We start from the raw sequence: 18,342 nt of genomic DNA on the forward strand, positions 1-18,342 counted from the left end.
TAGGTATCTACTACACAAAACCAAAAAGCCCGAAAACGCCCCCTATTCCCCGATCCCATGTTCTGATTCTCATAGGTTAGGTTAGGTGAGGCAGGGTAGGTACCTAGGTAGGTATCCTTGAATTATCCAATCAATCATCTTCCAATCTTTTTTTTTTTTTTTCGCATCCTAGGAAGTCTTTTTTTGTTCTTATCCATCAAGCGGGCCTATTCAAATCTGACAGTCGTACCCTTCGCATCTCCGTTCCTCCCACTCAGATCCGGATGTGGTGGTGGTGGTGGTAGTGCTGCCGTTGTCTCGCCCCTCTTCACGCCAGTTCCAACTCTCCTCCCCTTCACCGCCACCGCAGCAGCAGTAGCAGACGCAGACGCAACCGCAACCCTCTTCCGCATCCTCTTCTCCCTCTCCAACACCACGCTGTCACGACTCTTCAGATTCACCGGCTGCGGCGACGGCCCTCTGCCTCTGCCTGTTCTTCGTCCCTACTTCGCAGCGGCGGCAGCGGCGGCGGCAGCAGCAACTTGCTCCTCGTACTCGGTCCCGCAGATCTCGTCGAGCTCCTCCACGACGAGCATCATGTGCTCGAAGATGGCCTGCGCCTCGCGGACCACGTCCGCGCGCTCCCCGCCCGTAAGCCGCGGCTCCGGGACCGACGTCGCCGCCGCCAGCGTCTCTTTGAACGTGCGCTTCAGGTCCTCGCCGTCCTCCGGCGTCTCGAAGTGGAGGAAGCTCAGCGGCGGCTGCTGCTGCTGCTGCTGTGCTTCTTGTTGCCGGTAGTTACCGTAGTTGTCGAAGTTGTTCTTGCGGAGAAAGTCCTCCTCGATCACCCGGAAGGCGTCGAAAGCGCCTGGCATCCTAAACCCGAGCTCGGGCTTATCGTCGTCGTCATCACCGGAGGAGGGCTGGGATGGGGAAGACGGCGATGACGGCGCTGCTGGACGGGGCCAGAACCCGGAGCTCCGATCGACGCGCTCGAGCGACGCGCGCATAAAGCGACCGCCGGAGAACAGGGCCATGTACAAGACCCAGGCGTACGCGACCAGGACATGCGGGCGCGCGCGGACCGTCTTCCGGATATGCTCCTGGAAGCGGACGAGCGCGGGCGCGTGGGACACGGACTGGGTGCGCGCGCGGACCAGGGCGTCGTCGCGGCCGAGGAGCGCGGCGACATCCTCCGTTAGGGCGCTCGTGCGGGCCAGGCCCTCGACGCGCAAGTCCGCCAGGAGCGAGGTTACCCTATCGTCCGGTTTCGCCGCCGTGGGGGAGTCCTCTAGGACGGCGTCCCATTCCTGCTCGAAGGCCTGGTAGATGGGTAGGATGTGCAGTAGGCCCGTGGTGTAGCTTTTCGCGTCGTCGGCGTGAGGGGGCAGGGCTAGACGCATGCGCGAGACGACGAGCTTGTTGAGCTTGGTGTGTAAGGGGCGCGTGGCTTTGTTCATCTCCTCGCCTAGAGTAAGGGGAGTGGCAGTGACGTCTTCAGTCTTGGAAGCCATAGTGATAAGCGATGGGAAGCTAATGTTAAAAGATAGTGTAGTTAGAGGTAGTTCTTAGGTTGTATTAGGTAGGCCTCTAGTTAGGTACGTTATGTAGGATAGTGATTGTGATATTAATGATTAAATAGACGTAGGTCTGTAAGGAGAGTTGCTCAAGAAGTTAATGAATGGTAGGGCTAAGTGAAGCCTGACCTGGTAAGTCGGTTCGTGACTGAGCAGGTGACTGGATTTTGTAAGAGTCAAGTCACGGCCACAATCGTTAGCCAAGGCCCTTTCCAGAAGAGATAGACAACGCCCTTTGCGGATGACCAAGGCAAGTGTTTGCCTGTACCGTTCTGACAATATCTAGGGTAAGAGTGGCAGAAAAACTATGGTCTTGATTGAACCAGGCGAGAACGTTTGGATAGGCAAGATAACTCAACGAGAGGCAGCCACGCTCTTTTGTAAGCAACTCAATAATGTAATTATCGTTGGCCAGATCAGTCACAATCACCTTGGTCGATATCGCGGGCAATGCGATGAGAGGAACGAACGAAGTAAAATAAAACAGAATAGAATAAGACGTTACAGCTCTGTCGTGCTGTACGCACCAAAACCAACCCCCCTCCCCGACTCTTCTCAACAAGTCAAACAAATCACGACCCGAGCCAAGTGAATGGTGGCGACGCCGATGGCAGCGGGCATAAAAAGAAAATAGAAACAAGTCTGAATCGGCGAAGTCGACCGGGTTGCCACGCAAGCGTACCTTGGACGAAGCTCCCGACTTAGGATGCTTGCATCAGACTTCTAAGACGGGGATCCCAACGAACGAACTACAAACAAGAAGGGACGAACCTAGCCACCAGGCTTTCTCAGTCATTTTGTATTGTACCCGAATAGAAGACACTGGACCTGTAATGGATAAGCAGAAGACTTGTCGACTACCTACTATGAGGTATGAGGTATGTATTTGCCTCATATTACGAAGTATACGAACGCTGGCTGGCTACCTAGGTTATGTTAGGTACATAGTATGTGTTCAGCCAGACCTGAAAGTCCGAACGAACGGTTCTGAGCGGGAAGCTACTGATGTCATTCACCGCTGGTTTGGAAAATGCTATCCCCTGCGAAAGCTAATGCCGTTGCAGTTTAGGTTTGCTCCCCGGAGTCAAATGTTAAACATATGCTTTTTCGCTTGGTCTGCGGTACCTGTTATCGGGTTGATAGGTAAAGTCTTAGGTGCTTGTCTAGCATGGATTATCGTGAGCCTTCATCCAGATGGAAACAGAACCATTCAAAAACTTGAGTAGGGGAAAAGTGGTAGGATGATATACCTTTTCGGAGACCGCTTATAAGAGCTTAGTTGTGTAACTTATTACCTATTGTCATACATATCTATTAATATATGTCTTCTGATCAATATCCCTCACATGGTCTAAACTAAACCAGCTTACGAATCGAAACTTACTTACGAGTAAACTGGTGAATGGTTAACAAGTCATCTGCTATACAGCCTCATGATGTTACATGGACTTTGATTGGCAAATACCAAGTAATTTGATGGTATATATAACGTATATCAATATATGTTTAGAGATTATTTTTACATTGGGCAAGCACCCAGGTCGGCTCTCTATATCACTTTGTATACACGATATAGCCGTAGAATACCATTCTATTTATAATATGACAAGTCATGCCTGATATCTATGCACCAGTCGCTAACCTAGTTCCTTTAACCGTGACGCCGTAACACTAGTAGTCCAACCCAAGAATGAGAAAAAAGAAAAAAAAGAACCAATGAATAATACGCTACGGCTCTGCCGTCCTGTTTCCTCTTTCAGGACTAGTTTTCGCTCCTTCATCTTCATCGCGGCTCTCATGGTTAATGAAGACGAACGAGACTAGTACGATAGCAGCGCCGATCCAATATATGAAGCTTGAATACTGCGCGTATTGGATCATCTCGCCGATTAGGGAGAGTGGGATAGTTAAAGATAGACCAACAGTGACAACCAACGGTGTCGTAAGTAGCATAGCGTAAGCCCACGAGATGTCCGAGACGAAGGAAGATAGGGAGTTCAGTATGATAATAGCCCAGACCTTGCCGCTCGGAGGTAGTTCGAACTGTGCTCTATTAGTAATTTACCCCTTGATAAATAGACCATAATTAAAGATAAGACGTACCGGCTCAATCCCCGTAAAATGAAGGATGAAAAACAGGGGCCATAGAATAAAGATATTGAAGATGCCCACGAGCCCAAAAAACAAGGGCATGTTAACCCGATCTTCGTTCCCTATACGGACCTTCATCACGACCACGTACAGCCCGTACACGACCGCGCTGAAGATAGCCATAGCGTCCCCGATGGCGATCTGCTGCTGGCTCTTGTGGGGGAAGTTCCCACGGTTATCATCGTTGTCTTTACCCGAAAGGTCGACGGTCGAGATCAGTATGATACCGGCGAGCGAGGCCAGCACGCCGATCAGCTTGCGCACGGAAAAGGGCTCGATGCGCATGACGGCGCAGAATATCAGTGTCCACACGCTGCTCGTGGACGTGAGGATCGTCACGCTCGCCACGCTCGTGTACTCCAGGCACGCCGACGCGAAGTAGTTCCCTAGGAACCAGATCATGCAGAACTCGAGGCTGTACCGCGCCGTCTCTAGGAACGAGAGCTTGTCCGAAACCTCCGGCGGGTCGACCACTTCGAAGCTTCCCTCGTCGCCGGCCAGTAGCCTCTCGCCAACCGTGGCCGCCTCTTCCTCTTCTTGCGTCTTCAAGCGCTCGACCCCTTGGTACCTCATCCTCCACTCCTGTATCGCCTGGTTCTTGATGCGGGTGTAGCCGCCGTTCTGTATGACGTATTTTATGGATATAGGGATCATCGACAGCGCGAATACGGACGTGTTCATATATACGAGGAAGAAAGGCTTATCGTAGGTGTGGTCGGAGAAGATATACTCGTCGCTAAGTTAGTTAAATGCGTGCCCCTTATCCTCCTCCTCCCCAACTCGCGGAAATACTCACGCTGGCGAGGAAATTCGACGCCGTCCATAGGAACACGGTGAGCAGCAACAAACTGATTCCCAGGGTCCTCCTAGCCATATTCCTGATTCCCCCCTTGCGCTCCAAGCTCGGGATGCTTCCCCAGGCTGCGGATGACCCGGTCACATTTTCCGACGGTACCGGCGGCTCGGAAAGCCTCCTCCTAGGAGCAGCGTGTTCGGGCTGCCTCTCGTCCGCCGCCAGTATTGATTCCAGCGCATTCATTTTCGGTGGAACACAGAAAAAGTCACAATGTCTATGAATCCCGCCGGGGTGTAACAAAAGTCGCGTGAGACGGAAGCATTTATTATCCGAACCAGGGAAAAAAAACGAGAGATAGAGATAGAGAGAGGATCGACGTTGACAGTCGCAAGGATCAAGTCTACGGGTAAAAAAGAAAAAGAAAAATTGTCCAAAGAAAGGTGTATTTCGAGGATTTGAAACGGATCTGGATTGAGGGTCTAATTCGTTCACAATCCTACCTAACCTAATGTACATAATCTATGCGGGTGCTATCGGTGATTCAAGACGCCGAGACATTGGAACTTCCATTATGGAAACCCCTGAGCTTCTGCATATCATCTACCTAGGTAGCCCTAGGCCCTTGTGTACATAGGTACTTAGGTTAGGTTAACCGTTAGGCGCCTACCTACCTACAATAGGTACCTAACTTAAGGTATTAGGTCATCTCACCATATAATTGCATGTGCTATACCTATACCTACCTCTAGTATAATGCACTCGTTTTGATTAACAACAACGATGATAAGCTGTCATTGTGTCAAGGATATGAGTAAATAATCACTTCTGAATGCTACCTGAGAAATATCGAGATGCCTCAATCGAGGTCTTGGAGACGTAAACCTTGGATGATGAAAAGACGCCTAAGCCTCAACTTTGCAGTACTATGCTGCCACACCGAGACAAAAAAAAAAAAAAAAAAAAAAAGCAATGTATCAACTGTCTCTATACACTCATTATGGGCGTGGTTCCGAGAATCCCACTTCGCATCTGTATCATGTCCCTTAGAGCCCGTAAAATCCGAAGTCTTCCATACAAAGAGTTGAAACGATGGTTGAGAAGTGCAGCTGCCGTGAAAATGACCAAAATCCAGTCGAACAGGATGGATGACCTCTGTGGTCGGTAGGATGATATCGCATAGGACGGACGAAATAATCTTAATATTCTAGTTGCGATCTTTAACATGCGCAGCCATCCCGGTCGTTCTCGATGTGGATGTTGATCGGGTCTTGGAAGTCTCCGCTAAACTCTTCGGATTCTTCCTGCGCCAAGGCATGTCGTGCAATGACTATGATACAGGTTAGAACATGTAGGTATATATGAGTGAAAAGGGAATGAAAGGTATACCATCAAATGCTTGCTCTACGTTGACCGCCTCCTTTGCACTCGTCTCAAAATAGGGGATATCGCCCTTAGACTGGCAGAAAGTAGCTGCCCTCTTACTCGAAACCTGTAGATAATGAGCATATGATATGATTCAGGTGGCGGTTAGTAGGTTTTAACGTACTACTCGCTTGCTCTCATCGACATCAATCTTGTTTCCGAGAACGACCTTTAATCTGATTAGCCAAACTCCGGATTATGGCAATGGCAAGACTATTATTCTTACAAAAGGGAAGTTCTCGGGATCCCGGGGGGAGGCTTGGATTAAGAATTCATCTCTCCAGCTATCCAGTGAATCAAAACTCTTAGAGTTGTTGACGTCAAAGACCAGTACGCAGCAGTCGGCGCCTCGGTAGAACGCAACACCTAGGGATTGGAAGCGCTCTTGGCCAGCGGTATCCCAAAGCTACTTCTTGTCAGTCATCACTCTCGACAATCTTGCCGCCATTTCGTACCTGCACTGTGACTTGTTGGTCGTCGATCAGGACCTTCTGGATTAAGAAGTCGGCACCGATAGTAGCTTTGTAACTGGCGCTGAATTTCTTGTTGACCTATCCAAGTTGAAATATTAGTTCCAGACCATCTGGGTGTCGTAGTCGGAGGTTCGTGGAGGGGGGGCTGGTCGACTTGGCGATCGTAAACATACATATTGATTCAGCAGACTCGTCTTTCCAACACCGCTGTCGCCAAGGACAATAACCTATGCAAATGGAGTTGTTAGTTTATAGGCTAGTTCCATAAATGCACATATAATAGAAATATTATGTGTCGTTACCTTTAAGATAGCCCCTTTCCTAGAAGCCATGGTGGAGGTTGGGAATTAAGCTTGTGACTCGGAGGATTTGCTTTGGGGACGACGAAGCTCTTGGGCTTAATTCGGGCTGATTATAGAACTTGAATTTATGCGTTAGGTTAAAGGGTGATTTTCCGATTGAGGTGACGGAACTTGTGCGACTGCTATTGGTGGTAGATGATGATAGGATGGTGTTGTATTGTTGAAGTTACGAGTTGCAGTTGCAGATGTTATTGTACCTGTTTGAAGACCTGGAGTTTACTGGACGGATTAGCGCTTGGCTGACTGGCTGGTCGAACCTGCGCCGATAACTACCTGATTCAGATCCCAGCTGATAAGGCGCCGGGCGCTGTACACCACCTAGGTAGGTACATGTAGCTTGTTACTTTTAGTGAGCACAGACACGGGATCAAGCAGTCAAGTCCAACTTTACACAATCATTTGAAGCCACATGCAGGCACATTGCCACATAAATTTAACATTGAAATTACCTTAGGTACCTAAGGTACATAAACAAGATGGCATCTACCACTATTCCCATACCTATTTATAGGTGCTAGATATTTGAGTCTAGAGGCTATTATATGAAGTAATACGCAACTCTTATAAGTATTTCAATGTCCGATTCAACGTCCGGTCTTAAGGTATTTATATAAAGGCCTTTCTGAAAGAGCCTCCATTTTTACCGGTACTACATTATGGATGGCAAATTCTAAGGAAATCCTACCAAGACCAGGTACATGTTCAATCAGTCAATCACAAAGCCTTGTCATGATGTCATACTTCATCACCCCCCATATGGCATCACAGTTATGACTGCGTTGATCGGCTGCTATCATTTGATAGTATTGGAATGAATAATAGATTTTCTTAAAAACCTTACCTGTCTATCTATATTTTCTCAGTTGTATCATCATCCAACAAAGTGTTCATTTCCATTTTCATTAGTATTATACCTCTTAGTTAATCACAATGGTAGCTATTCGCATCAACAACTCTTTAAACGCCCTGAGGACCACTCGAGCACGGGCACCTCAGGCTTATCGCACTTTTGCAGCTGGGTCCCGTCACTTCTCGCAGCAAGGCTATGGCAACGGAGAGGGAAACCCGACTTCAGAGAACCCTCAGAGTCAGCCATCGTCAAGCGCTGCGCAGCAATCGTCAGAACATCCGGGTCCAAGCCCTCCGGACGTGGGTAAAGGAACCGGCGGTGGTCCTACCAAAGCTGGCTTCAGAGAAAGTATGGAAAAAGCTGCGGCTAAGGAATCCGGGCAGAAGCCCCCGAAGGAGTCCGGACAGAAGGCTCCCAAGGATGCCAGCGCGCAATCGGGAGGGTCCCGGTCTAAGGAGGCCACGGAAACAGGAGGCAGCCCTACTGGCGGGAAGACCGCGAATCTGGCGAGCCAGCAAGGGGGTGAGGCGCTAAAAGGACCTCAGGGCAAGGGCACACCCAGTCCAAAGATCTACAACCAGGCGGTGCCCGCCATCAAGGAAGGACTGAGTGACGAACAAAAACAGGAAGTCGAACGGCATAACGAAGACTTCGAAAAGCGTTATGACAGGGCGGCCCCCGCCACCGATGACAAAGTTGACCCAAAGTTTTGGAGAGGGACGTGAGTGATGTGTGTGTGTGTGTGTGTGTGTGTGTGTGTGATTGTTTTGCATTGCTCCCTAAATTTGCTGCTGCGTTCTGGTATTATTACGGTATACTGACTTGATTAGGTCTTAACATAGTGGCGGCCTTAAACGGGGAGAGGGAAAAACAGGAGGTGAAGTGCATAATTAGGCGAACTATGCCGTATCGTTTTTCTGTATTCGCTTGGAAGGGGGACGTCCCGATGCATCATTATGCGCAGTTGTACAAAATAATTATAGACATTGGAAATGATATAAGTATAAGTACCCAACTCGAAGTAATTTTTGATTAAGTGTACCCAAACTAGTCGACTCGTCGAAGAAAGCGATTTTACTATTTGAGACTATTAATTACTCGGAAATAAAATATCTTGGAAGAAATAAAAGTCGAGAAGTACAAACTTTTAAGTTAGAAAAGGTAAAAAGGTTGACGAGTTTACTTAGGTACCTAATGTAGGTACTTTAGGTAGTTGCGGCCCGGGAATCACGGATCCAAACCTAGGCCCGGACCGGTACTTGCCCCGCTAACTTATCCCCAGTAATTTAAAACTCTCTGACCTTGAGCCTGAGGTACCTTAGGTACCTAGGTACTTATTAAAAGTACACCCTAACATTGACATTGTCCTTGACATTGACATGGACATTAACATTATCAACTCCTTATCCAAGTAGAAGCATTCCCATCAAAACTCTCCATATGAATTCAACGCGATCCCATGGATAGCGAGGTATTTTCTAGACAGAGATTCGATGGCGGATGAGGATCTCCTGCAAAAGGTACACGGTTTGGAGGACTTGGATTTGGCAGCGCTTCTATGTCTCGTCAGTCGCGAACACTGCATCGTCAGCACTGAGCCCGACGAACTCGACACCTTGGTCGAAGAGCTGCAACTCGTCGCATCACACACTTTCAATCTATCTTCCGCCCTCGTAGACTGTACACCACACACCACGCTCGACGACCTCGCCGCCTCCATCCAGCTTCGTCCAACTACACCACCACCACCACCACAACCATCTCAACTTCAACCCCCAACTCCGCGCACTCCATCCGCTTCTCCTCTCCGTCGCCGAGGAACCGATGCGTCCTATTTACATAGTGGCGGCGGCGGCGGCGTCGTCGGCAGGACCGCGACTCCCACTACGCCGAGACACCAGAGCCCCTTTTCGACGACGACGCTGCTATCGCCGCCGCCCCAGATCGCCAACGTCGTCCTAGCCAAGAACCTCGACCGAGCCCCCAAAGACGTCCAGATCCAATGCCTGGAGCTCCTGCGGACGCGGCGGATCCTGACGCGCACCAGCGTGCAGACCGCGCCGAAGCAGTTCCTCTTCGTCGCCGTGCTCGGGTCCGCGGGCGCCGGCCGCCTCGTGTCGCACCTGATCGATTTCTTCTACGTCTCGCACTGGCACGATCCCGAGGACGGGTTTGCGCATCTGGAAGAGCTGGAGGAGCGGGAGGGGGGAAAGGGAGGGGAAGGGGAAGAATATAATAATAATAATAATAATAATAATAATAGTAGTAGTAGTAGTAGGAATAGAAGAAGAAGAAGAAAAGGGGGCGAGACCGCTAGCATCGACAGCGCCTCGAGCGTCGTCCATCGCCGGAGTACCGCGGACTCGATGTCCGCTCCCGCGCTCATCACGTCGACGTCTACGTCTGCGTCCGCGTCTGCGTCTCGGCCGGGTCCCAGCCGCAGCAGCGCGACTTACGTGAACCGCGAAGACCAAATGACCACCACCACGACCACCCCGGCAGACCAAGTCTCGCTATCCAGCTCTCGCGCATCATCGTCCTCGTTTACTTTCCCGTCCATCAGCGAATCCGACATCGCGACCCTCGCGGCTCGGGCGCGCCAGGTCAGCCAGGACGTCGACGTGCTGCGGTACCAGATGAACATCGTGTCGTTCCTGCGCATGCACCGGGCCGTGGCGCCCGGCGGCGGCGGCGCCACCCCCCTGGCTACGAAGCACCTCGACCAGCTGGCCAAGTGCCTCGCCGCGCTGCACGGCCTGGACTACGTCACGCCGTCCCTGGTCGCGCTCGCCGTGAAGAAGATATACCCTCACCGCATACGCATCGCGGCTCCGGGCCAGGAGCGCAGCATGCAGTGGGGGAGCGATCTCTCGGCTATCGAAGCATTGCTGGAGGGGATGGATGCGGAGTACGTGATAGAGGACGTGCTGAGCTTAGTCGAGGCACCTTTATAGATAGATACCTACCTACCTTAGGTAGACAAGGTTATAATGATGATACCCAGCGTTAACAAAACAGTCACACAGTTCACGGTTCGCAGTTCGGTAGCGCGTATGTAAATAATATAAGTAATAATGGTCTAAGGCATTGATTTGCGTCCTAATGTTTTTCTTTTCTTCATTCGTGATCGGAAGTTTCCTACAATACAAAATCCGCCTTTTCTCTTCCTACCTAGGCTTTATTCTTCGTCCATGCCGGAAATGCCGGCGCCATACTTCTTCGTACGGCACGTTTACAACCAGATCCGAAAAATAAAAAAAACGCCGGCCTCGTAGGGCAACTACCTGGGGTTATCCCACCGTGTCCGTGCCTCCTCGTCATTAATTATCTCTAAGCATTTCTAATTGCTACGTTCCCAAATAACGTGTAGTTTGATTAAAAGGTCTGGGTGATCTTGCAGGACCAGCCGGAGTTCTTTGCTAATAAGGGCAAACTGGACACGTGTTAGCTTGTGTCGAACGAGGAAAAGAAAATAGCGTAATAAGCTTACCTAGCTCCCAAACACCAGCCCAACTCGTTGCCCTTGATCTTCTTGGCGATCTTGACCTCCCGATCGATGGGCATTTCGTAGCCGGTATGAAGCAGTCCCATCATGAAGTTAAGGTCCAAGCAGTACTCGCCACGGTCGCGTAGCTCCTCCAGGGCCTCTGGGATATTGGAAAATGCGCCCCACGAATCCTCGCCGCCGCACACAGCATTAGTGAGGTCGTGCAGTTCCCGGAGGGTGAACGAGTCGGGCATTCCAAGAGGCTTAGTACGGTCGTAGAAGAAAGAGAAGATGTAGACATCCTCCTTAGCGAAGGTCTTGGCTAGAGGGGGTTGGTGGACGCCGTTGAAGGAGCAGGGAGCGAGCTTGCATTCGGCGTCCTTGTACAGAATTCTCTCAGCTAGAGCACGACACTGTGCCGGAGCAGGGTTCATCGGGCCGGTCACGTTCAACTCCAACTCGCCGGTGCCTAGGGGACTGTCATCGCCAAGTTTGACCGTAATCTTATCAGCCTGGCCCGCGTTGATGCAGGGGTGGTTGAGAATGGGCTTCTCTAAGAAGGCTTTGCTCTTCTCTTTCTTGTAGATATCATGCAACAAACTCAAGTGAATAGAATTGCGGGCGGCCATCAATCCATATCCTAGGTGAGAATGCTGGTAGAGCTCGAAATTTCGTCCACCGAAGGAAAGCTCATACTTGTGGTCGCCTTCAGCCAGCTTTTCGGGCATGCCACCAGAAGCAAGTCCCTTAAACGTAGGCTCGAAGACGATCTGGGTAGAACCACCACCAAGATCGAAGATAGCAGCGGTTGGGCTCTCGTCGGGACCGCCAATCTTGCCTAGAAGGTAGTTGGTGGTAATCCAGGCGTATACACCCTCGTCAGAGCCGTCCATGATCGCAACACCATTCTCCTCTTTGGAAACGACGGGGAAAGGGTAGTCCTTCTCGAGGTGGTCTCGTACGGTCTCAAGAATTCGCGCACTAGCCTCCTGGCCAATCATTCGCAGACCAGCGGTAGCCTTTACGGCAACCGGACTGCACCCCTTCAACTTATCGGGAACGGTCTGCATCGCGACCTCCATGAGGCTATCCAAGGTCTTCGCGGCGGCAACAGGGTCGTCCTTGTACTTGCTGAGGCCGCCAACGCTCTTCTCGGTCATCTTGAACTCTTCCTTCTCCAACTCAGGGGTCGGGCCGCAGTTGTTGAACTTATACACGTGGATACGAGATCCAGTGCTACCAGCGTCAATCATGAGAACATATTGTACAATCGGCTTGTCCTTAGAAAACGATTTCGTGCATTTCGAAGTTCCATACGATGAATCGGACGGCACCTGGCCGCCAGAATTTGATACTACAGAATTTTGAATTAGTTTATATTGTTACTCCGAAGGAAACTATGCGATTTGGTGTCCTAGAGCAAACATACCACCCTTATATACTTCTACACCCCTTGGCGAAATGTAATAGAACAGGAACACCAGAAAGACCACGATGGCCGTGGTCTTCAGCCATCGCGTCTTTTGGGCCTGATTCATGGTCGCCTGTAATTTCTCCACGATGCCGAGTTCTCGGTGGCCCGAGTCGTAACGTGCAGGTTTTTCGTGAGGGTCGTGTCTAACTTGCTTCGTAGGCAATGAAACTGATGTTCTCCTCATAACCTTTTACATTCGACGCATCCCCAAGAAATATCGGGGAATTAATTGGTACTGAAAGAGTGAAAGAAAAGGTTAAAAAAATTAGAGAAAAAAAATTAAAAAAGGAAACCCAGGAAAAAGAAAAACAAGCCAACAAGGAATCAGCTTGACATGCGAAAAAGTCTAAAGCGGACGGGTGCGAGGATCAATGCCGGGATATGAGAGTCGTTAAAGATAGGATAATGTGGAAAAGGGGGTGTGGGCGGACACGAGGCAGCGCAACTTGTCCAAACGGCGAATGGCAAATGGCAAATGGTAATCTGCAATCTGCAATCTAGAATATTTTCCAATTTCAACAGTTTTTAAAATGTTCCCTTATCGATCAAACCCCTGAAACACGAATTGGGTTGCTTCAAGGTTGGATTTAGTTGGATTTAGTTGGTGCTCTAGGGCACACGTCGCAACTCCAGAGGCGTATTTCTAGTAACTTAGCTGCTTAGCAGTGTATTAGTCGGATTAGTTACAGCACACCCCTGTCATCTTTATACGTAACCCCGTACTCTAGCAGCCCTGGCAGATCTTGGCATCTAGCATCTCCCATTTTTCAAGTCTTAGACTCTTTCCACCGCCACACTAAGTACCAGAAAGGTACCTTTTGTTGCTAGAAGGTACTGTGACGCAGATTCCCAGTCGGGCTTGTTCAACATCGAGTTGACGTACTTATTTATCGTTGCCTCCGGTCACAACTACAAAGTACCTTAGGTAGTCATCCCGACACGTTCAACTCTCACTTTTTATAAACTCAACCATTATTTTTATATAACATAACAGTCACTGCATACTTCCCTTCGCTCTAAAGCCTTGATCGCCTGCTATAAGCGTTCCGTTCATTATTAGAATTAGACGTTAAACACACATAAACCAGACTTATAAGAGTTCAGACGGTGATACCGAATTATAAAGAGCCAACTTTTACTACGAAACAAAAACATCCGCAATGGACGTCCATCTTCTCGCGTACGACCTATCAAATGGTCTAGCCAAGCAAATGTCTCTTGGATTGCTAGGCTTTCAGCTCGATGCTGTTTATCATACTTCAATCGAGTTAGACAACAGGGAATATGTCTACGATAGCGGTATAAATGTGATCCGACCTGGAAGTTCTCACTTAGGACAACCTTTAGAACGAATTCATCTTGGGAAGACCGAGTTGCCTATGGAGGTTATCCTCGAGTATCTTGATTCGCTCAAGCATATATATACTCCAGAAGTAAGTTAAAGTGACAAACCATAGAAGCACCATATGCTAACTACCTAAATAGGCCTATGATCTGTTTCGACATAATTGCAATAATTTCAGCAATGACTTCTCCATGTTCCTGTTAGGAAAGGGAATACCAAGCCATATCGCGAATATGCCACAAGCTGTGCTTGATTCGCCATTCGGTAGAATGTTGCAACCTCAACTTGCGCAGATGGTTGAGCAAAGGAAGGCTCAGCGAGGCGGATTACTCGGCATACAGGATAATATTCAACCGCACACGAACGGAACTTCAATCGGTGTTACAAACGGCGCCGGCTCAGCCGCTCCGTCTCACCGCCCAAGCGTAATAAATGTTACTAATCTCCGAGAGCTTGACGATGTGCTGCAAAGAGCCGAGAAATCATGTGCCATCATTTTCTTTACTTCGCCCACCTGCGGTCCATGCAGAGCGCTTTACCCTCTCTATGATGGTCTCGCAGCGGAGTACGGAAATAAAGTCACCATCGTGAAAGTTGATATGTCTCGGGCTTTTGACGTTGCGCAAAGGTACTCAGTTAGCGCAACGCCTACGTTCATTACGTTTGTCCACGGTAAAGAGGGCGAGCGATGGATGGGTGCTGATGCGGCTCGCCTTAAGAGTACCGTCGAGCTGCTCGTTCAAATGGCGGTCCCGAGTCATCCGCATCGGATGCTCAGGTTGCCTCGTTTCGAGAACGCGGAGTTAAAGCCAGTACTGTACGAGAAAGTCCCGCCGCTTTCTAAGTTACTGTCCAAGTTGGGACCGGAAGCCGAGAACCCCTCGATTCAAAGTCTGAAGAATTTCATCGAGACTAGGTCATCCGAAGGTCCTGCAGAATCTCCACTACCAGACTTGCCCGCCTTCTCTAAATTCCTATGCTCTGCAGTAGAGTCCCTGCCTAAGGAAGTCCTGTTCACGGTCGTGGATCTCTTCCGCTGTGCACTTGTTGACGAACGGCTCAGCGGGTACTTCGCAGAAGAGTACGATCAGAAAACAGTTGTCACTATCCTCGATACTGTGAACAAAGCGAGCGATTGTCCTTACGCTCTAAGACTAGTTACTTTGCAGATGGCCTGTAATCTATTCTCGAGCCATTTGTACGCCGAACAGATTCTCAGGCAGGAGACCTTACGAAGTCACATCACGCGACTTATTTCATCAAGCTTCCTAGACGACAGCCGCGACAATATCCGGGTGGTAGCATCGTCGCTACTGTTCAATGTGGCTATCACAAATTACCAGGCGAGGCAGGAATCAAGAGATGTTCTTCCCGAAGATGACCAGGTAGAACTTGCGGCGTCGGTGGTGGAAGCTATATCTCAAGAAGAATCCTCGAATGAGGCACTACACGGCATGTTATTGGCGCTCGGATATCTAGTTTATTGCGCCCCTTTAGAAGGCGACCTTACAAACTGTTTGAAAATCATGGATGCGCAAGGAACTATTCTTGGAAAGAAGAAAGCCTTTCCGAAAGAGTCTCTCATCACCGAGGTAGGGAGTGAGCTATTAGGAAAAGGCCTTGCTAGAAGATAGACTTGTTGCCGTGGGATGTTGTTTCTTTAGCATGAGTCGGTTGCCTGTGCGGGATTGAAGAAGGTGGATTAATTCTAGGTACGTTAATACAGGATGCATTTTTAATAGAGCAAACATCGTATTAGCTGGTACTTCTTACATGTTTATTTTTTGGACTCCGTTACTATGGTACACCCTTTTACACCTTCTGTATTCGCATTACCTATTCCATTACATCTGAAATTTTTACAAATTCCTATGGTAATGCCTGGAAGACATCACATCCGTACATATTTTAACCCCTTAAATGATAATAACTTTTTTTTCCGTATCACACATATCACAAAATCTTTGGTTAATGCCCCTTACATTAGGTAGCAAGAAGCGTGGTAGGCACGAGCCATACGTCACAATCACAACGTGGGGGTAAAATCGGTGCAGAAGTACACAGCTCTAGGTACCTACTGCCCCACCCGCGTCGCTGCCCTGGCAACCGGCGCACCCCTGCAACAATCCAAGTAAATAAAGAGACACCCCCCGGTCCACTTCCCCATTCTCCAGATGCCTGTCTACGGCATTCCATATCCATATCAGCAGCGCACTAACGAACTCATCCACGATATCTGTACAACATTGAATGGAATGCTAGAATCGCCTCTGATGCCATCGTTAAATATGAGGGCCATGCATTCGTCTGCTTCGACGCCGTCTCTGCGTGCTCGAGATGGCATACTACCGCCCCAGATGAGGATGGATGCGGGAGGTAACGTGCGGGTCGTCGTGAGAGTCCGGGCGTTTTTGCCCAGAGGTACGTATGCATTATTGGCCAATTGAGAGTTAATTGATGGAGGATGATGATTGACTTTTATTATAGAGATCGAAAGGGGGGCGGAGTGCTTGATCAGCATGGACCCTCATACCCAAATGACCACTCTCCATGTACCAAACGATAGTGACCCAGCGAACGCCAAAGCAAAGTCACGTAAGGTTATTGAGGAAAAGTCGTTCATATTCGACAATTCCTTCTGGAGTCATAACAAGAGGGACAGACATTACGCTCACCAAGAAGATGTCTACAACTCTCTGGGCGAGGAGTTCCTCGACCACAATTTCGAAGGTTACCATACTTGCATTTTCGCCTATGGTCAAACCGGTTCGGGAAAGTCTTACACCATGATGGGCACGCCCGACCAACCAGGACTTATCCCGCGGACCTGCGAGGACTTGTTCCAGCGCATCGAGGCCGCGCAGGAGGAAACACCTAACATTTCGTACCACGTGCGCGCCTCTTATTTCGAAGTCTACAATGAGCATGTCCGAGATCTGCTTGTTCCCGTGATACCCAACCAGCCTCCCTACTACCTTAAGATCCGCGAGTCTCCAACTGAGGGTCCTTACGTGAAAGACTTGACCGAGGTACCGGTGCGAAGCCTGAACGAGATCCTTCGCTACATGAAGGCTGGAGACGCAAGCCGCACGACGGCAAGTACCAAGATGAACGACACGAGCAGCCGAAGCCATGCCGTGTTCACCATCATGCTGAAGCAGATCCACCACGACATGGAGACCGACGAAACCACCGAGCGCAGCTCGCGAATCCGACTGGTAGATCTGGCGGGCAGCGAGCGAGCTAAGTCTACCGAAGCGACAGGCGCGCGCCTGCGCGAAGGAAGCAACATCAACAAGTCCCTGACGACCCTGGGACGAGTGATCGCGGCGCTCGCGGACCCGAAGGCACAACGCCCCGGCAAACGACACAGGGACGTCGTGCCGTACCGGGACTCGATCCTGACGTGGCTGCTGAAGGACTCTCTGGGGGGCAACAGCAAGACGGCGATGATCGCGTGCATCTCGCCGGCGGACTACGAGGAGACGCTGTCGACGCTGCGGTACGCGGACCAGGCGAAGCGGATCCGGACGCGGGCGGTGGTCAACCAGGACCACATCAGCACGGCGGAGCGGGACGCGCAGATCGCGGCCATGGCGGAGGAGATCCGGGTGCTGCAGCTGTCGGTGTCGGACTCGCGGCGGCGCGAGCGCGACGCCCGCGAGAGCGAGGAGCGCCTCGAGGAGTACCAGAACCGCGTCGCCGCCATGCAGCGCATGATGGAGGAGCGCAGCCTCGTCGCCGACGGCAAGATCCGCAGCCTGCAGACCGAGAACGAGGCCCTGCGCCTGCACCTCAAGCTCGCGCTCGACAGCATCAAGAACCCGATCCCCGAGGTCGTGGTCCCGGACGACGACAACAGAGAAGAAGATGGGAAAAAAGAAAAAGATCGGGCGGGTGAGGATGGCAAGGAGAATGGTAGTAAAGGGAAGGGCAGGGATAGCCCGGTTGATGAAGCGTATTACGGCGAGGAGGATGATGATGACGATGGGGATGGTGGTGGTGAGTACGAAGAGGATGTCTACGAGGAAAAGGCAAATGACGTCCAGGACTACATGCACGATCTCCTGGAGGACTTGGCGCTGTTCAGGAGGAAGATCGGCGATGATAAGGGGAGGTTCTTGGACGAGGAGGCGAGACACCCGTTGGGCGTCCAGGTCAACATTTGAGGTTTGGGAGCGTGAGGTAGTTTGTGCTCTCTACGTGGCTGGCCCAGAGGGAATAATAAAGTCTCTGGTCTTACTGGATGGACGGATGGATGGATGGCATGGTGTTATTGGAGTACCTATTGTTGGAATGGAAGGATACCTGAGAACTGGTAAGAGACCTGGATCAGACCAGACCGAGGGAAGGGTTTTATTTAATAGGGGATTCAATTAACGCTCAGCTCTAATACGTGCTGTGAACTTTAGGTAGGAATTCGGAA

At 50.2% G+C, this 18,342-nt stretch overlaps 8 protein-coding genes across 8 annotated transcripts; 4 read left to right on the forward strand and 4 right to left on the reverse strand.

Moving 5' to 3' along the window:
• Window positions 1-206: 206 nt before the first annotated feature.
• Window positions 207-1,493, reverse strand: F4812DRAFT_457180 (heme oxygenase-like protein; the record flags this gene model as incomplete). The annotated part of the gene is made up of 2 exons (XM_047937130.1): window positions 207-417; window positions 487-1,493. 2 exons carry the CDS (start codon window positions 1,491-1,493, stop codon window positions 207-209), a joined length of 1,218 nt encoding a protein of 405 aa, XP_047792093.1.
• Window positions 1,494-3,034: 1,541 nt separating this feature from the next.
• On the reverse strand, window positions 3,035-5,018 carry F4812DRAFT_420305 (uncharacterized protein). The gene is made up of 3 exons (XM_047933434.1): window positions 4,504-5,018; window positions 3,660-4,436; window positions 3,035-3,599 (listed from the first exon to the last, which is right to left on the reverse strand). The coding sequence occupies exons 1-3, from the start codon at window positions 4,744-4,746 to the stop codon at window positions 3,285-3,287; spliced, it is 1,335 nt and encodes a 444-aa protein (XP_047792094.1). The 5' UTR covers window positions 4,747-5,018; the 3' UTR covers window positions 3,035-3,284.
• A 428-nt stretch (window positions 5,019-5,446) lies between these two features.
• Window positions 5,447-7,077, reverse strand: F4812DRAFT_420315 (uncharacterized protein). Its single transcript, XM_047933435.1, has 8 exons — window positions 7,034-7,077; window positions 6,701-6,979; window positions 6,572-6,625; window positions 6,381-6,476; window positions 6,152-6,331; window positions 6,050-6,094; window positions 5,890-5,992; window positions 5,447-5,830 (listed from the first exon to the last, which is right to left on the reverse strand). Exons 2-8 carry the CDS (start codon window positions 6,728-6,730, stop codon window positions 5,721-5,723), a joined length of 618 nt encoding a protein of 205 aa, XP_047792095.1. The 5' UTR covers window positions 6,731-6,979; window positions 7,034-7,077; the 3' UTR covers window positions 5,447-5,720.
• A 176-nt stretch (window positions 7,078-7,253) lies between these two features.
• On the forward strand, window positions 7,254-8,749 carry F4812DRAFT_420317 (uncharacterized protein). Its single transcript, XM_047933436.1, has one exon. The coding sequence runs from the start codon at window positions 7,691-7,693 to the stop codon at window positions 8,333-8,335; it is 645 nt and encodes a 214-aa protein (XP_047792096.1). The 5' UTR covers window positions 7,254-7,690; the 3' UTR covers window positions 8,336-8,749.
• An 11-nt stretch (window positions 8,750-8,760) lies between these two features.
• F4812DRAFT_302843 (uncharacterized protein) lies at window positions 8,761-10,830 on the forward strand. The gene has a single exon (XM_047931241.1). It carries the CDS (start codon window positions 9,104-9,106, stop codon window positions 10,562-10,564), a length of 1,461 nt encoding a protein of 486 aa, XP_047792097.1. The 5' UTR covers window positions 8,761-9,103; the 3' UTR covers window positions 10,565-10,830.
• On the reverse strand, window positions 10,775-13,177 carry F4812DRAFT_302846 (guanosine-diphosphatase). The gene is made up of 3 exons (XM_047931242.1): window positions 12,527-13,177; window positions 11,101-12,451; window positions 10,775-11,043 (listed from the first exon to the last, which is right to left on the reverse strand). Exons 1-3 carry the CDS (start codon window positions 12,753-12,755, stop codon window positions 10,986-10,988), a joined length of 1,638 nt encoding a protein of 545 aa, XP_047792098.1. The 5' UTR covers window positions 12,756-13,177; the 3' UTR covers window positions 10,775-10,985.
• A 234-nt stretch (window positions 13,178-13,411) lies between these two features.
• F4812DRAFT_420323 (DUF862-domain-containing protein) lies at window positions 13,412-15,894 on the forward strand. Its single transcript, XM_047933437.1, has 2 exons — window positions 13,412-14,004; window positions 14,057-15,894. Exons 1-2 carry the CDS (start codon window positions 13,732-13,734, stop codon window positions 15,548-15,550), a joined length of 1,767 nt encoding a protein of 588 aa, XP_047792099.1. The 5' UTR covers window positions 13,412-13,731; the 3' UTR covers window positions 15,551-15,894.
• On the forward strand, window positions 15,867-18,320 carry F4812DRAFT_302937 (kinesin-domain-containing protein). Its single transcript, XM_047931243.1, has 2 exons — window positions 15,867-16,337; window positions 16,404-18,320. The coding sequence occupies exons 1-2, from the start codon at window positions 16,091-16,093 to the stop codon at window positions 18,083-18,085; spliced, it is 1,929 nt and encodes a 642-aa protein (XP_047792100.1). The 5' UTR covers window positions 15,867-16,090; the 3' UTR covers window positions 18,086-18,320.
• Window positions 18,321-18,342: the final 22 nt, after the last annotated feature.

Source organism: Daldinia caldariorum (assembly GCF_022478825.1).
Source record: "Daldinia caldariorum strain CBS 122874 unplaced genomic scaffold F4812scaffold_4, whole genome shotgun sequence".
Classification (NCBI taxonomy): domain Eukaryota; kingdom Fungi; phylum Ascomycota; class Sordariomycetes; order Xylariales; family Hypoxylaceae; genus Daldinia; species Daldinia caldariorum.

Bases quoted from the DNA above. Each gene is read 5' to 3' on its own strand.
- F4812DRAFT_302846 (XM_047931242.1), bottom strand. From the start codon at position 12,755: ATGAGGAGAACATCAGTTTCATTGCCTACGAAGCAAGTTAGACACGAC. The intron at 12,452-12,526 runs GTATGTTTGCTC...AAAATTCTGTAG, and splicing joins TGTAGAAGTATATAAGGGTG to TATCAAATTCTGGCGGCCAG. The intron at 11,044-11,100 runs GTAAGCTTATTA...ACACGTGTCCAG, and splicing joins GGCTGGTGTTTGGGAGCTAG to TTTGCCCTTATTAGCAAAGA.
- F4812DRAFT_302843 (XM_047931241.1), top strand. From the start codon at position 9,104: ATGGCGGATGAGGATCTCCTGCAAAAGGTACACGGTTTGGAGGACTTG.
- F4812DRAFT_420323 (XM_047933437.1), top strand. From the start codon at position 13,732: ATGGACGTCCATCTTCTCGCGTACGACCTATCAAATGGTCTAGCCAAG. The intron at 14,005-14,056 runs GTAAGTTAAAGT...CTACCTAAATAG, and splicing joins AGCATATATATACTCCAGAA to GCCTATGATCTGTTTCGACA.
- F4812DRAFT_420315 (XM_047933435.1), bottom strand. From the start codon at position 6,730: ATGGCTTCTAGGAAAGGGGCTATCTTAAAG. The intron at 6,095-6,151 runs GTAAGAATAATA...ATCAGATTAAAG, and splicing joins ATCCCGAGAACTTCCCTTTT to GTCGTTCTCGGAAACAAGAT. The intron at 5,831-5,889 runs GTATACCTTTCA...CCTGTATCATAG, and splicing joins CGTAGAGCAAGCATTTGATG to TCATTGCACGACATGCCTTG.
- F4812DRAFT_420305 (XM_047933434.1), bottom strand. From the start codon at position 4,746: ATGAATGCGCTGGAATCAATACTGGCGGCGGACGAGAGGCAGCCCGAA. The intron at 4,437-4,503 runs GTGAGTATTTCC...CTTAGCGACGAG, and splicing joins CGTCGAATTTCCTCGCCAGC to TATATCTTCTCCGACCACAC. The intron at 3,600-3,659 runs GTACGTCTTATC...AATAGAGCACAG, and splicing joins ATTTTACGGGGATTGAGCCG to TTCGAACTACCTCCGAGCGG.
- F4812DRAFT_302937 (XM_047931243.1), top strand. From the start codon at position 16,091: ATGCCTGTCTACGGCATTCCATATCCATATCAGCAGCGCACTAACGAA. The intron at 16,338-16,403 runs GTACGTATGCAT...CTTTTATTATAG, and splicing joins CCGGGCGTTTTTGCCCAGAG to AGATCGAAAGGGGGGCGGAG.
- F4812DRAFT_420317 (XM_047933436.1), top strand. From the start codon at position 7,691: ATGGTAGCTATTCGCATCAACAACTCTTTAAACGCCCTGAGGACCACT.